The sequence below is a fragment of the Meleagris gallopavo genome, chromosome Z (genome assembly GCF_000146605.3).
Source record: "Meleagris gallopavo isolate NT-WF06-2002-E0010 breed Aviagen turkey brand Nicholas breeding stock chromosome Z, Turkey_5.1, whole genome shotgun sequence".
NCBI classification, from domain to species: domain Eukaryota; kingdom Metazoa; phylum Chordata; class Aves; order Galliformes; family Phasianidae; genus Meleagris; species Meleagris gallopavo.
In genome coordinates this window covers 23525204-23540053 of record NC_015041.2, presented here as the reverse complement: position 1 = coordinate 23540053, position 14850 = coordinate 23525204, and the positions used below count along the sequence as shown (strand labels likewise).

The following is a 14850-nucleotide window of genomic DNA, read 5'->3' as shown; positions in this document are numbered from 1 at the left end:
AAATCAGATAGCGGTGTGGCTGTGTCTTAAAAGTTTGAAGAAATTACATCTAAATTTTCTATATTTAATAGTACGAGTTTATACAGTTTTGCTGTCTTTAGTTTAATGTGCTTTCTAATTAGGTATGCTATCACCTGTTGTTAAGAGTTTCTTAATCCTTTGGGCAAAAAGTTTGATCTTTATTTAAATTAATTTAATTTAATTCACAATTGCTAAGTTTAGAAGGATGTATCAGTAAAATATAAGATACCCCATTTGTGATTTCTAGGGAAGGACAGCAATTTTATGCTTATCTATATCTATTGAAGCTGAATATGTCTTTAAACCCAAGTTCAAATTTTAGATTCACTGGCTGTTTTCTAGCTCACTTGAAGTTTCTAGTATAAGTCATGTTCTTATATCTCTTGACTTATATCAGAAAGATGTATTTTGGCCATAATGTAAATTTCACTTTCATTCAGATTGCCTCCCACTACCTGTTTTCAAATTCAATACAGATAAACTGTTGATACATTAGAATAAATGTCTTTTTTTTTTTAAACATTAATCTTCATGTTTTTATTAAAAATTGAAACTGATAAAATCAATACATGTTGAAGATGTCTGGGTTCTGCTTTTTATATAATAATCTTATTTGTGGCATCTCAGTTCACAAAGTCACTCACGGTCTTTTCATTTATTCTTCTGTTTTGAATGGGATAATTAGCCGTATATGAAAATATATCAGTCAGTATATAATAAACACAAGTGTGACTTTTCTTTCCCCATATAATTAAAATTGAGATTAGCGTATTAGAAACTTGTTTCTCTCTGTTCCAAAGTTCTTTTATGAAATAAAATCCTTAGCTGGCATTTTAAATTATTTTTAGTGTAATTTTCTCAATTTATATTTAATTATCTGCAATACCTGAAAAGCTGAAATTCCTGATTGTTCAGTAGCTTTTAAAATCCAGCACAATGCTTGAGATGCCTTTTAAATTTCATCCATGCTTTTTACTTAATGTAGATACCTTTTGCTGATGCACCAGTACAGTCTTGCTGACTTTTCAAGGGGGAGAAAATTTGCAAGCTGTATAACTTGGAATGCTTTTACTTGCATACTGAAGTTTTGACTCATACTTAGTAAATGTTATGTTCCTGCATCATCAGGGCCTTCAGTGGTTTAACTGAAGGAATTAGAAGTAGAAACTGGGAAAATATTTAGGGCAAAAAGAATTGTAAGCTTATTTACCTAATATACTTCTGTTGTTTTCTGGCCTTTTTGGTAGCAAACTGGTAAAAGTATATGATTAAAACTCACAGGAAATGTATTTTCACAGGAAATGAAGTGGAGGTTGTTTTGTTGCATTTTCTACTTTTGATCTATAGAGAATAACTTGAAATAGCTGCAATAATTAATATTAAATAGTGATTACTTTAATTAGCCATCATAATCAATTTCAGTTCGTCAGTTATATAAGATCCAGTTTTTTTACTTACTTGTCAATACCTTTGTTGTTGTTGTTGTTTTTAGAACATTCCTGACGTGGATGATGAAGGATACAGCATTAAACCAGAAACAACACAGGATATCCTTTTCACTATTACTGTGCTAATTTATTTGATCTTGTAATAATTTTTTGAAGAGGGAGAATACTGCTTAAACAGTTAAGCAGAGGAAAATGTCATGATACTTGTGTTTCAAATTTGCATTCTTATGTTCATAGTTTCTGCAAACTATGTTGAATTTTGTCTAGCCTCGATTCTGTGTGTGTGCGTAAACGTTAGAATTTAAATCTGATGTATTAGGAATGGTAAAAGGATGTTCTTTGTCTAAAGACAACAAAGATGTGAACAAAAACTTTAAGGTAGCCTTGCAGATCTTTCTCTGTGACAAGCTTTCAGAGAGTTCATAAAGTAGAACTATCTTAAGCATGGTAAACAGTTACTGGTTCTATACCTGCACCCTCTCCACAGTTTTATAACATCACTAGAAAGAATAGGAATGCCAACAGTGCAGAAATAGAACTTCTGTTTCTTAGTGAAGTCATCCCAGCACACGCAGTTTTTATTGTATGTTAATAGTTGTTGTGGTAAGTTGATAAGGTTTTTGCCATGAGTCATTTTTCATGGAAGCTCATGATTTTTTTCTGCTCTTTCTTTGAAGAAAAAGACTTTTTCCTCTTTCTCCCACCAGAAACAGGTTGTGCGCAGGACTTGAGATCTGGCTAGTGATAGGTCTATGCAAGCCCTTAGTGAAATCACTAATTTTTGGGAATGCATTCTGCTTTTCTGGGGAGAGACTAGAAATAAAAGGTAAACTTAGACTTGAATTTACCTTAAAGAGTAAAAAAACTATTTGGTTGAAAGCACCTTACTGTGTGTCAATCCCTCAGAGCTTCTCTGCTCTTATCAACTTGCAGAATATTCTTCTGTTTACCCCAGGGAAGTTTGCTTTGCTGGTAAAAACAGTCACGTTATTTCTTATTTGCAAAACCAATATAAAAGTGAAAGACTATTATCCAGTTCTGGGGGGAACATCATTACTTTATGCTTTATATATAGTTATGAAATGGAGACAGAAGTGAATACTATTCATTCTTTGTAAATGATTCACCCAGACATTCTTTTCTCCATTATCCTTTTTGTCATGAGGAAATGGAAAAGTCTGTACATCTAGTGGCAAAGCTTAGTGATTTGCAATCCTTGTCAGCTAGGTTATACCGCAGCTTCAGAATCTCTTGGCCAGATTCAGGAAGTCATCAGTTTTCTTCTTTTCCTTCCAATAGCATCCAAGGATGGTTATTTATTCTGCATATGGGAACTCTTAAGATGATTTGTTGGCAGTCAAGCTTTGTAAGGCCAGTCTTAAGTGTTGAAAAATCTTTCATGAAGTGACCTTTCATTTCATGGCATTCACATCTAAACTGATCTTTGCCAGTAACCATTTAATAGACTTCAGTGGTCAGCCTATGCCACTATACAAAAGCTGTATACAACATCCTGATGGGTAGGCAATGAATCTTGAAATTCAGAACCTTTCAGAAGAAAGCAATTTTCTGGAATAAAAAATGGCTTGTCTTTAAAATTGTGCTTTCCAGATGTGATCAATTTTTGAGGATGGACAGACTAAGATGGAGATATCTGAATATTGCTTCACCAGATCTCAGGGAACCCATCAGTTGAATTGGATTTAGAATGCCGTTAGGGTTTAGGGTTTTGACATTTGTCAGGGAATGCTTTGAAGAGATTTTGTTCAAATGGCTGTTTTTTTTCAAAGTGAAAATAACAGAAGCAATATATAGATTATGTGTTCTATGCCCAGACAGCAAGGTACTTTTTGTCTTAGAGTACAGGAAAATTTTCAGTTTGTTTCTTGTAAAAATAAACGCACTTTTAAGGATTAGAATAGACCTTTCAGAGCTTTTTGCCCAATGGAGTTTATATGCATAGGAAGAACCATGTAAAGAACCACTGCTACATATATTTTGCTAGTTTTGAAGGCTGTGATGTCACTGTGATTCCTTTGTAGGCTGGTGGTAGTGTTTCATTTACTGGACAGCCTTCTTTGCAACTTCTGTGAAACTGTCAGCGCCGCTCGGCAGAAAGGGCAAGTTGTAATGGCTGCTGCTCCTGCTTCCTCTGCAGTTATGCTTGGCAGAAGTACCATGGACACTCCATTGTCATTTCCACCTTAACTGAGAAAAACATATCAAAGAGAACCATTTCTATTCATCCAGTGATTCTGACTCTGAAGATGATGAACCCAGGAGGTTCCATATAGAAATAAAACCTGTACAGCCAAATAATAGTTCTCAATACACTATGCCTTCATTGGATGAATTAAAAGTTTCTATAGGGAACATTGCTCTTTCTCCAGCAACATCTGTAAGTAATTTTGTTCTTTTTATTTTTAATGAGAAGAAAAGTCAGAATCTTTACTGTAAATATTCAATTTACTAGAATTGAATATTCAATTTATAGAATTTATTCTATATTCAAGTTCTTTTCATTGCAGAGTAAGTCTCCCTTAATGCAGTTTATTGCAATATAAAATAATTCTCGCTTAGATTTTAACTTTCATGTAAGTCTTAGGAGTGCTCAGACTTTTAAAACTGATAATGTAACGCGAATATAGGTCGTTTGTAAGGTGCAGCTTTACTGTGTGCATTCTGCCTAGTCGCAGAACGATCCTTCACATCAAGCCGTGGTACTACAAATAGTTTTGAATTTATCTAGTACAATATTTAGATCGGAATTATGATGGCTCTGATAACAAGGAAGATACTATACATAACATTAAATTACTAATGGTGATTTTTCTATTTTTCCCCATGTTTTGAAAGCAGAGACACAGTCCTGTAAGTACAAAATGGCTTTTTATTCATCTTTTTAATTTAAAATCAAATGAGTGTACTATGTCTGAGAGTTACTGAGAAAAGCTTAGGAATGTTTTATCTGTCAGATGTACAGTGCAATATGAAAACTGTTTAGTCTTATGACCTAGCCTGCAAAGTTGTTTAGTAATACTGCGGACTTTATCAGCTCCGCAGTCTTCTTTCCTGCCTTTTCTTGTCCCACGTCATGGGTGTGCATTAGTTCTGTCACGGTCATGTTCTGGTTTACCATAAACTCCAGAATGTTTTACCTGGCATTGAAAGCAAAATATCTCATAGAAAGTTGAGTGGAAATACGAGCCCTGAGACTACTAAGCATTCTGTTTGGAAATTGATTAATTTTTTTTTTTCTTCTGTTTCAGGCACAAATGAATCGAAATTCATCCAGTAAGTGTGACTGTTTAACTTCTAGTCTGTTTATGTTAGTTTTTTCATGTAGCATGAAAATAGACTTTTTATTGCTTAAGAAATGAACTTACTCAGTATTTTAAGTAGGAAAATATTTGTCTTATCAATTCTGGATACCTTTTTGATATTTTCCTTCAAACGAACTACTCACAGTCAATTAAAGGACAAAATTAGCTTATCTGGTCAAAATTTCAAAGCAGCTAGTAATCTCCAAAGATCTCTTCATTTTCTGTATACTTAACTGTTCCCTGTGCTGGGAATCAGATGATACTGTCTGTGACTATGATGAGAAACAAGTCCAAGAGTCAAATGGAGATTACTCTTGTGTAAGTTCTTGGAGCCCTTCTACCATCTTAAGTATTATTCACAAATTTGCAAAGTACTGTTTTAAAACCAAAATACAAAACCTGACCATGAAGGCAGAACGTGTGAGTCTCAATCCTCTAGGTTGTTTGGTTTTTTTTTTCAGTGAGAAAACAAGCCAGAATTACTGAAGAATAAAATTGATGTAAGCAGTTTAATTTGAGGCAGAAATTTAAAGTGATTTAAAGAAATACTTGCTTCCAAAATGCTTTGCTTTGTATAGTCCTCTTCCTTCAGAAGGTATTTCAGGAGCATCTGAATTTACGTTATTCTGAAATAATACATTTTCTTAATAATTCATAATTAGCTTTGAGCAGCAATTATAAACATTTACTATCTTTTTATAATGGATCAGAAATATTTATATTTTAGCATACCATACTTTGGTCTTATTATTCCATCTTTTATTTAGGTGAGGAGTTAACAAAATCAAAGCTTTCGGCTCCGACAAATGAGTAAGTTCAATTTTTAAAATTATGTCAAATTAAGTTTGTGGGGTGGCGGGGGGGAAGATTTGGTCTTATTTTTCTCCAGTACTCAGAAAGTCATTGGAATTTTCAGGTGACTGCTATTTTAAGCATCTTTTGCATTGTAAGAATTAAAGAGTAATAATGTAACATTGAAGATTTCTGTTTGCTTGCTTTTCCCTTTCTAATGCATTTTCTTCTTTGTGATGTCTCAATTGGTATTTAAAATTGCATGATGAAAAATTATTGTTTTTTTTTGTTTAGTTTCCATTGCATAGTGTTCTACTGCAAAGTGTTTAAGATCACAAGCCCAGAATTTGGACAGTTTATATATTGCTTATATACATGAGCCGAAACAGATCAGTTTGTAGATGTACGTATTGCTGAAAGTGAGAATACATACTAGCATAATGACATATGTCCATACACAAAGTTACACAAAAGTAATAAAGGGGTATATGCGTATAGTTTAATTATGTGTAAACTAGTGCTACAATTTGTAAGTGCATTTACTTTTAGATGCAAAAGCTAATGAATACCACAGATGAACTATCAATGCTGTAGTTTGATTGTTTTGAGTATGTGTGCCTTTCATTTGTATTCCAATTGTAACTCTTACTATAGAAAGGGGAACAGTGACCTTCTGGCATGGGATCCACTGTTTAGCAGTTCTCTCGAATCTTCCTCTTCAGCCTCCTTGGCTTCCTCATCCTCCTCAGGTGAGATATTCGATAGCAGGAAAATGTTTTTTCTGCATATTCTTCAGGATGTTCTGTGGTTACTTTTTTAGTAATTGCATGTATTTAAATTGCCAAAATGAAAGAATTTTTAAAGTGGTATCCCATGTTATGAATAATATGGAAGGTATGATATATCAGGCTTTTAAGCTGGGGAGCAAACGGGGAGGGGGAACACAAGTAACCTTTGGAAAATTCTATCTTGCTTTTGGTTTTTTCTCTCCTTCTCTTCCTTTCCAAAAATTGATTATCTGTGCTGAAGGAATAATTTTTTTGCTGATGGGGCTGAAAGATTAAATGGAGGATATTGCAGCAACTGTGAACCATTTTGAACAGGAATGGATTTCTTCGTTACAGAGGAGGCTGCTGAACTATCTAGTACAAAGCCTCCATAACACTTTGCAGTGAAGAGTCTGTTTTCTGTGTGAATTCATTATTCTGTTATGAGATGTGTGGGCATAACTGGAGGGCAATAGGAGAAAAGGGCAGGACTGAGACTGGATGAGGGGAAAGTTGTTGTACCACCTAAGAGGAAGTGAATTGTATTTATGTGAGTGAATTATGCTGAAAAGAAGTTGTGTTTTCTCAAAATAATCTGTTTTTCTAGCTATATTATTGCTTTGGTCACAGATCATAGCCCTGTAACCGCACACAAATCTCTAAATCATGTTTATTCCCCATACTTTGTGCTTTGGTGTACATGCACTTCATAGAGGTGCCTGAGCTTGAAGAGTTGGTAGAAAGGGTTTGGGAATCTCTCCATGATATTGCTTTGTAGACATTTCCTTGCTTGCATGCAAGTGCTGAAGATGACTCCACTTAAGCCCCATATTGTTGATTTTGTGATTTCTTCCTCTGCTGTTTGCTCCACAACTATCACCAGCTCCCCTTGTAGGACCACTGGTTACTTTTTCCATACCCCATCATTCCTATGAGGTCAGCTATGCTAGTGGTAGAAACATCTTTGCTGTGTAACAAGGTGTATCCAATCTTTCCCAAGCAGATGCTGATCTATGTACGAGGATTCCTGGTCACAGAACCCCAAACCCTGTCACCGCCACCAGTTTTGCAGTCATTTCCTGGCCTGTTTTATTAGTGCCCTTCTGTTGCTTTCACCAGCAAGATTGCCTAGAAGACAACCTAAGCCCCACGCTATTGACTAGTGCTCCCAGCAGAACTCTGTAGTTAGTGCAGATATTGTGAATTAGAAGTATTATATATGCTTCACAAGGAAGAATGGAGGGATTAGTAGTTACAGAGTTCAGCAGTCAGCTTTAGCAGTCCCTCCACAGTATCCTTGATTTAGGCTCCCAGCAGGAAGTAAACTCTCTAGTTGATAGCTTGAGTTGATAGGTGCATGTCTTTGTCCTGTATGGCAGGGAGTCACCCTTTATATGACCTTCTTTTTCCAGGTAGTCTTCCAGCTGGCACTGTTAAGGAGTACTACATTCACTGCAAGTAGGCTCATGTGTCTTCTCTTCAGCTGTGAGGGCAGTGAACCTCCTCAATTGTAAGCCTTTAGGAGAGACAGGAGCTTTCCTTTTAGTGCCTGAAGTCATCAGCTTCTGTCCTTTCCCTCTGATGTTACACAGCCTGCTCATTTCCTCCTGTAACTCCTCCACTTGGTGGCATAGCTTCTTCAAGACAGCCAACAACTATCCTGCAGGACAGGTGATCATCTATCCCGGTGTTAGACAGAGGCTTACATACTGCCTGAAGTCTGGGACTTGGAGGGCCACATCGATCAATTGAAGCTTGGTTTGTGATTAGTTGATTTTTTGCTACTCATGGGTAGGAGAGTAAAGCAGGTTAGAAAGAGTTCATACAGTCCCTCCTGTCAGCAGAACTGTGGAGAGAACAGCCTCTGGCTGATGAGCAGTGACAGATTGTTGGGATCAGTAGCCAGACTTCAGGGGGAGTCTGCACATGGCTTTGCACCTCCTAAAAGTGGCTTATGTGCAGATCCCTACATTTGATTGAAATTGGTGGAATACAGTGCCTTGTGGGCATAAGTCAGTCTTAGGTATTAAAGTCAATTTTAGATATGAGAAATATCTAAATATCTAGATATTTTGCCTTTGTAATGTTTCTCTGCTAAATAATTATTAAAAGGATTGTTGTTCTAGGAATTAGCTAAGCTGTTTACATTAGTGAAATGACCTATGCAGTTAAGTAGAAAGAAAGTGTTCTAAAATGTATCAAAGTAGTAATATATTTGGATTTTTTTTACTGAATTGCAGTTCGTATTGTTGTTTAAATCAAGTTAGCTTCTGATGCTCATTAACCTGTAGCTTTTAGAAGTACACAACTTTGATCTGATTCTCTTTTGAAACCTATAGAAATCAATGTTTTATTTCCAACTTGAATGTTAATATAGATAATGCTGCTGTTGAAAGGTTTTAACAGTTTCAATCCAAAACTTAAATTGCTTAAATATACAATGAATTGTTTGCTTTGTATACAAAGTATGATCTATCATGTCCCATAGATATTTCTGTCTTTTTCCTGTTAAAGAATTTCTTAAGATACTGTTTCATAACTGTGTTAATCATTGAACACCTAAACCACTGTGGTATTCTTGCAGGCTGTGGTTTATGCAGCATAGAAGTAAACTTTGGTCATCCATGAACAATCCTGTTTTATTAGACAGTTAAGCTAATTTTTTATCTTGAACAAACCCAACGTACAATTTTAGTATCTACTGATATTTTATAAATGCTTCTTTTATTTATCTTCCCCATTTTTATAAACAGGCATTTTAAAAATAATCCTGCACATTTCCCCATAGTTTTAGTATGAGATTTACAGTTGCATTTCAAAGGCTTTGAATGATGTTTTCAGTACCTAAGTACATACAAGACATAAAAATGTCAGAAAGAAAAACCTATATTAAGTACATGTTTATCTAGTCTTAGATAATGTACTTGTTCAGGACAGAAAGAAAACTTTGAAGACCTATGCTTCTAATGTGAATTTATTGCTCTCTTTAATTCTCTCTGCCACTCTGCTGTTGCTCTTAGCTTTGCCAATCTGCAAAACATTAAAGAGTTGACTAACTGCATTTGCTGCTTCTGTTGTCCTCTACTCCAACAGGCAACAGCCAAATGCAGGGAAAACATGTGGAAAACTCTAATTTTCTGGCAGGTTGAAGATTCTGGGATGAGAGAAAATAAACTGGGGTAGATGGTGCCTCATGCATACTGTGACTCACTAAAAAAGGGGTTGATAGGATCAGAAAAGTAAGAAGCAAGCAACATCTCATGACTTCATTGTCATCATTCATTCACTGAACAGTCGTTTATGTTGGGCCTTTCCATTACAGGTGTGGGTAAGAGCATAAATGTTTGGAAGGAAGAGTAGATTTGATTAAGTTGTTTTGAAAGAAGTTGAAAGGAGAAAGCTATTGAAAGGAAATAAAAATGGATTAGGACACCAAAAAGGAAAATAAAAGGACAAGAAGAAGTTAAACTTAATGTGATATAGAAGAAGTTAGAGATTAAACAAAATCATGAGAATTCGGGATTTAAGGAGAAAGAAAAAACACAGATAACTTCTTGGCTTGCATAAGGAATGGAAAGTGATGTGTTTGACAGTGTGGACAAAGCCGATACGATATATGTTTTGTTGTTTTTTTTCTTTTATGTGTAAGTGGTGTGATTTTTAGCCTAATAGAGCAGTTATTTTTCATGCTGACTAGTAATAATGCAGAGGATATTGATATTGAATACACCTTTTAAGTCTGGATTTATATTTTATCATTTCAGTATTCCATCTTGTTTCAATTCTTACCTTTTCCTTCAGCTACTCTAAGAGAGCACAATAGGAATTCCTCATCTACCAGTGGCTTGCCTGGATGTAGAGCATCTCAGTCTTTGCTTGGACTCCAGACAGATTCTGGGTCTGGAAGCCCATCCTCACCAGACTTCATAATTAGCACTTTGTGCAAATCTGGTGTAGAAGTACCATCAGGGAGTATCAGTACTTTATCCTCTGTTTCATGGTCTCAGAGTCAGTGGATTTCCTTCGCTGATGAACTTTTTACAATTAGAGAAACCAGCACAGACGAGAAGGAGCAACAAAGATTATATTTTAAAACTGAAAATGCCTGCCTTGCCTCTTCTGCTTTGCTTGGGGATTCTTCCAACTGCTGTGCTTCTGAGGATCAAAGTGACCTTTCAAATAATACTATATGCCATGAACAATTATTCACTGAAGAAACTGGCACTGCTGCCGAAATTTCTTCCACATCATCTTCAGCACATCTGGACTATAGTTTAGTGTCTCCTTGTGTTCGTTCAAACAAGGGTATGGCAAGCATGCATTGTGTACTGCTCTTTGCTAATAACTGACTCCAAAAAGCAAGCTTTGGACTGATTTTTCATTTCATTATTCTAGCTTACCTTAAAATTAACTTTTTAACTTAGAATGTACTAAATTGCTTGTTAGCATCAGTTTCATTGAAACTTAGGATACTGAAATAAATATTCAACTTGACATACGAGGAAAAATCAATTTATTTAACTGTAAAGGCATTGCTTTTTCTTAACTGTACGCAGCTTAGCTTTTCTGGAAATACACATGTACTTTCCTGGAATGTCAGAGAGCAATGAAGTCTCTAAGATTAAATGCTTGATTTCGTATAAACAGTTCCATTCTTAAACAGATGTATTCTGAACCTGCTTTCTATAGATCAGATTAAATAAACTTAAGTAAATTTGACTGAGAACAGTTTCTCCTTAACATCCAATATTTTAAAGAGCGGATCGTATTAGAATAATGCTACATACTGAAAGAGCAAAGCAACAGGCATTGGGCTTGATTCGCTAAATATCTGTGATACTGAAGCAGATTACTGATGTTTAGCATGTATTGTGTAGCTTGAGCATATGGTTGCTATAGTCAGTATTAGGCAAATTTCTTCCCAAATCAGCAATGAAGCTCCATTACCTCAGTGAGGGCAGAGTTACGTTGGATGCCTGAGAAAATAAAAACTACGTAACATTAATAAAATTAATATTATCTTACTTAATCAAAAAAAGAACTATCCAGAGTAATTTCACAGAATCATGGGATGGCTTGGATTGAAAGGGACCATAAAAACCATCCAGTTTCAACCCCCTGCCTTAGGCATGTTTGCTACCCACCAGCTCAGGGTGCTCAGGGCCCCATCCAGCCTGTCCTTGAATTCCTCCAGGGATGGGGCATCCACAGCTTCTCTGGGCAGTCTGTGCTAGTGCCTCACCACCTTCTCAGTGAAACACTTCCCCTGACATCTAATCTAAATCTCCCCTCTTTCAGTTTAAAGCCCTTTCCCCTTGTTCACTTCAAGGCCGCAGTGAGGTCTCCCCAGAGCCGCCTTTTCTCCAGGCTGAACAAGCCCAGCTCCTTTAGTCTGTCTTCAGAGAAGAGGTGAACCTCTCCAACAGCTCCACATCATTCTTATGCTCAGGGCCCCAGGACCGGATGCACTACTCCAGATGGGGCCTAATGAGGGCAGAGCAGAGAGGGACAATGATCTCCCTTTCCCTGCTGGCCGCTCCCTTTCTGATGCAGCCCAGGATACTGTTGGAGTTCCAGGCTGCAAGCGCACACTGCTGACTCATATCCAACTGTTAGTCTATCAGGGCCCCCATGTCCTCTGCAGGACTGCTTTCAAGGAGTTCTCCCAGTCTGTACACATCTGGGATAGCTGCCATCAAAACTCAGCACCTTGCCTTTTTTTTGAGGGAGCTGATAAGATACGCAGCAACGATAACAATGTATTCGGGTTTCTATTTTGAAGTTATGGCATACTCATTGGATGGCATTTAACATTTATTTTCAAATACAATTCTCTTCAAAAAAGTGACTTGGTAAAAGTGGCATCTTTATACTGCTGCCATCACCTGTTGGTTGTGTCTACTAGATTTAGAAGGACATGGAGGCAGTATTTTGTACTGCTTTTAAGATCTGACAGGTTGGCTAAAAGAGATAATAAGGAGCTACTGTGTTCTTGCAATCAACAGAGTAATTTGCTGAATTTTTTGTGTTAAACTGGCATTTACTTACTGAAATTAGTGGAATTTCAGAAGGCATGATTTCATATTAACGGTTAGGCTATATTATCAGCCAGGACCAAATGTGAATTTGCACTGAATTTTTCATTTACAGTAAGACATGAAAGATTATAGATTCTATATAGAATATACACGAAAATGAACTCAGGTAAAATCTTCTTTTGCATAAGAAGCTCTGAGATTAGTTGATAGGAAATCATTTGAGACCATTGAGAAATACCGTGATGCCATTTTTAGAGTCACTTTTCAGAGTATCTCATGGCACTTTTAAAAATAATTTTTGATTTGTGGTGAATCTTACAAAATAGAACTGTAAAACGGGAACTTTTAATAGAAACATTCAGTTTGGTTTTATTCAGTTGGTTTTATTCGACTGACTACCTATTTATGTTCACTGTGACATTTCTAATTTTGATTTTCTTACATTTGCTTTCTTTCAGCAAGACCCACAACTCCTCTTACCATAGGCACCATTGTACCCCCTCCAAGGCCTGCGTCAAGAACAAAATTGTCTACAGGGAAACTTAGTGGAATTAATGAAATAGTATGTATTGATTTTTTTAAGAAATTATTGTTTATAAGTCAATTTCAGATATACTACTTGTTTGCATTGTTACAATAGAGTTACTTTCTAGTCAGGGCTCAAGAAATCACATACTCAGATTTTCACCACTGCCAGATAGGTATGGGCATTATTTGCAATAAGTGTGTTACTGTAACAAAAATAATTCTTAACTGATCTTGGATTGTTTTTAATTGAATAAATAAATAGTTTGAAAATGCATGGATAGCGTGTGGGGGGGATTAAATTATTCACAATTCTAGCAAAATTATTAGCAAAGCTTCACTGATGTAGGAATATCACCAAAACTTTGGGGAATTAGTGGCATTGAGTGGGTCATTATCAGTGATGATACAAGTAGACATGCTGTGACTTCACCCTGCCCTTGGTGAAGGTGATCGGTGAAAGGAGGTAGGGGATTGCAGCAGCTGCCCATCAACATAGAGAGAGGTTGTTTCTGCTCCCTGCCTGCAGTGCAGGTTCACCTACTGATAAGAAATGTGGCAAAGAATGCACATACTCAGGCAGCATATCAAACCAAACCGTGCTTGATCTCTTCTATGAATATTACAATTCTTTGGGTTCCATTTGACTTACTTGAAAAAATTTTACTATGGTAAGATCCTCTTCCTTCCTGTGTTTCAAATTAGCAAGATACTATGTGGCCTAGCAAGCCTATAGGAACAGGCTGAGAGAGATGGTACTCTTCTGCTTAAAGAAGGGAAGGCTATGAGGAGGACCTCATAGTGGCCTTCCAGTACCTGAAGGGGGCCTACAGAAAAATTGAGGAGGCATTTTTGTGAGTGACAGGATGAGGGGATACGGCTTTAAACTGGAAGAGGGTAGATTTAGTCTAGATATCAGGAAGGAACTCTTACTGTGAGGGTGATGAGACACTGGAACAGGTTGCCCAGTGAGGTTGTGGATGCCCCCTCCCTGGAAGCATTCAAGGCCAGGCTGGATGGGCCTTTGAGCAACCTGGTCTAGAGGGAAATGTCTCTGCCTATAGCAGGGGTGTTGGTACTAGATGATCTTAAAGGTCTCTTCCAACCCAAATCATTCTATGATTCTACGGTCTCCAGGGAAAATTTGTCTTCTCTGTTTTATGCTGGAAAGTAGGATATACAAAGCATTAAAAGATCTGAGAAGCACTTTGACATTTAGACATTTATTGTGAAATGAAATGAAGATCTCTTCTATTTACAGTTCTTTTCATGTTTGTAAAATTAATTTTTTAAGTGACTTCCTGCCTGTTTGATACTCTTGTTATCTCCTTTGTTCAGCCTAGGCCATTTAGCCCTCCACTGACCTCTAATTCAAGTCCACCACCTGCAGCTCCCTTGGCACGTGCTGAGAGCATCTCCTCAATATCCTCTTCTGCTTCCCTTAGCGCAGCAAATACACCTACAGTTGGTAAGTTACATTAACCATATTAACTTATTAACCATTTTAACTTGCTAGTGGTGGCCTAATTCTACCACTATGTTTTGCTTCTTAGGAAAACCATTCCTTGCATTTAGTCATTCCATGTGTAAGTCTAGTCTGGATACCTCAAGAATCCTTTGAAATACCTACCTGCAATTGACAGGACAATGTTCTGTCCTGTTAGAACAGTTTATTTTATTAGAGTAGACCATTGATCAAATTTTGTCTTATTCTTTAGTGAAAGATTTTTCAAAACTGAAATACTGTATAACTTTGTGTTTTGTGTTTCTGTGTATGTGTTCATCAAGCACAGCATGTTATCGTGTACTTGTTTGAAATTTGTTATAAGTGCAGAAATATTTAAGGATGCTTATAGACTTGAATGAATACAGATGTTCAAAACAGAATGTATATGCTATTTGTATTTGCTTTTTATTGTTGTAATTGCAGTTTCCA

General features: G+C 36.5%; 1 protein-coding gene across 2 annotated transcripts in view; it reads left to right on the top strand.

Annotated features, from left to right (window-relative positions):
- Positions 1-14850, top strand: part of FCHO2 (FCH and mu domain containing endocytic adaptor 2) — an 82851-nt gene that overhangs the window by 46465 nt on the left and 21536 nt on the right. The window contains exons 11-18 of one of the 2 annotated variants that reach the window (XM_010725584.2): positions 1514-1568; positions 3689-3867; positions 4329-4340; positions 4739-4763; positions 5560-5602; positions 6239-6333; positions 12848-12951; positions 14253-14382. In XM_010725584.2, the coding sequence (XP_010723886.1) occupies positions 1514-1568; positions 3689-3867; positions 4329-4340; positions 4739-4763; positions 5560-5602; positions 6239-6333; positions 12848-12951; positions 14253-14382 (643 nt within the window). Of the gene's footprint in view, positions 1-1513; positions 1569-3688; positions 3868-4325; positions 4341-4738; positions 4764-5559; positions 5603-6238; positions 6334-12847; positions 12952-14252; positions 14383-14850 lie in introns of both variants that reach the window. The other variant, XM_010725583.2, reaches the window with a different exon arrangement.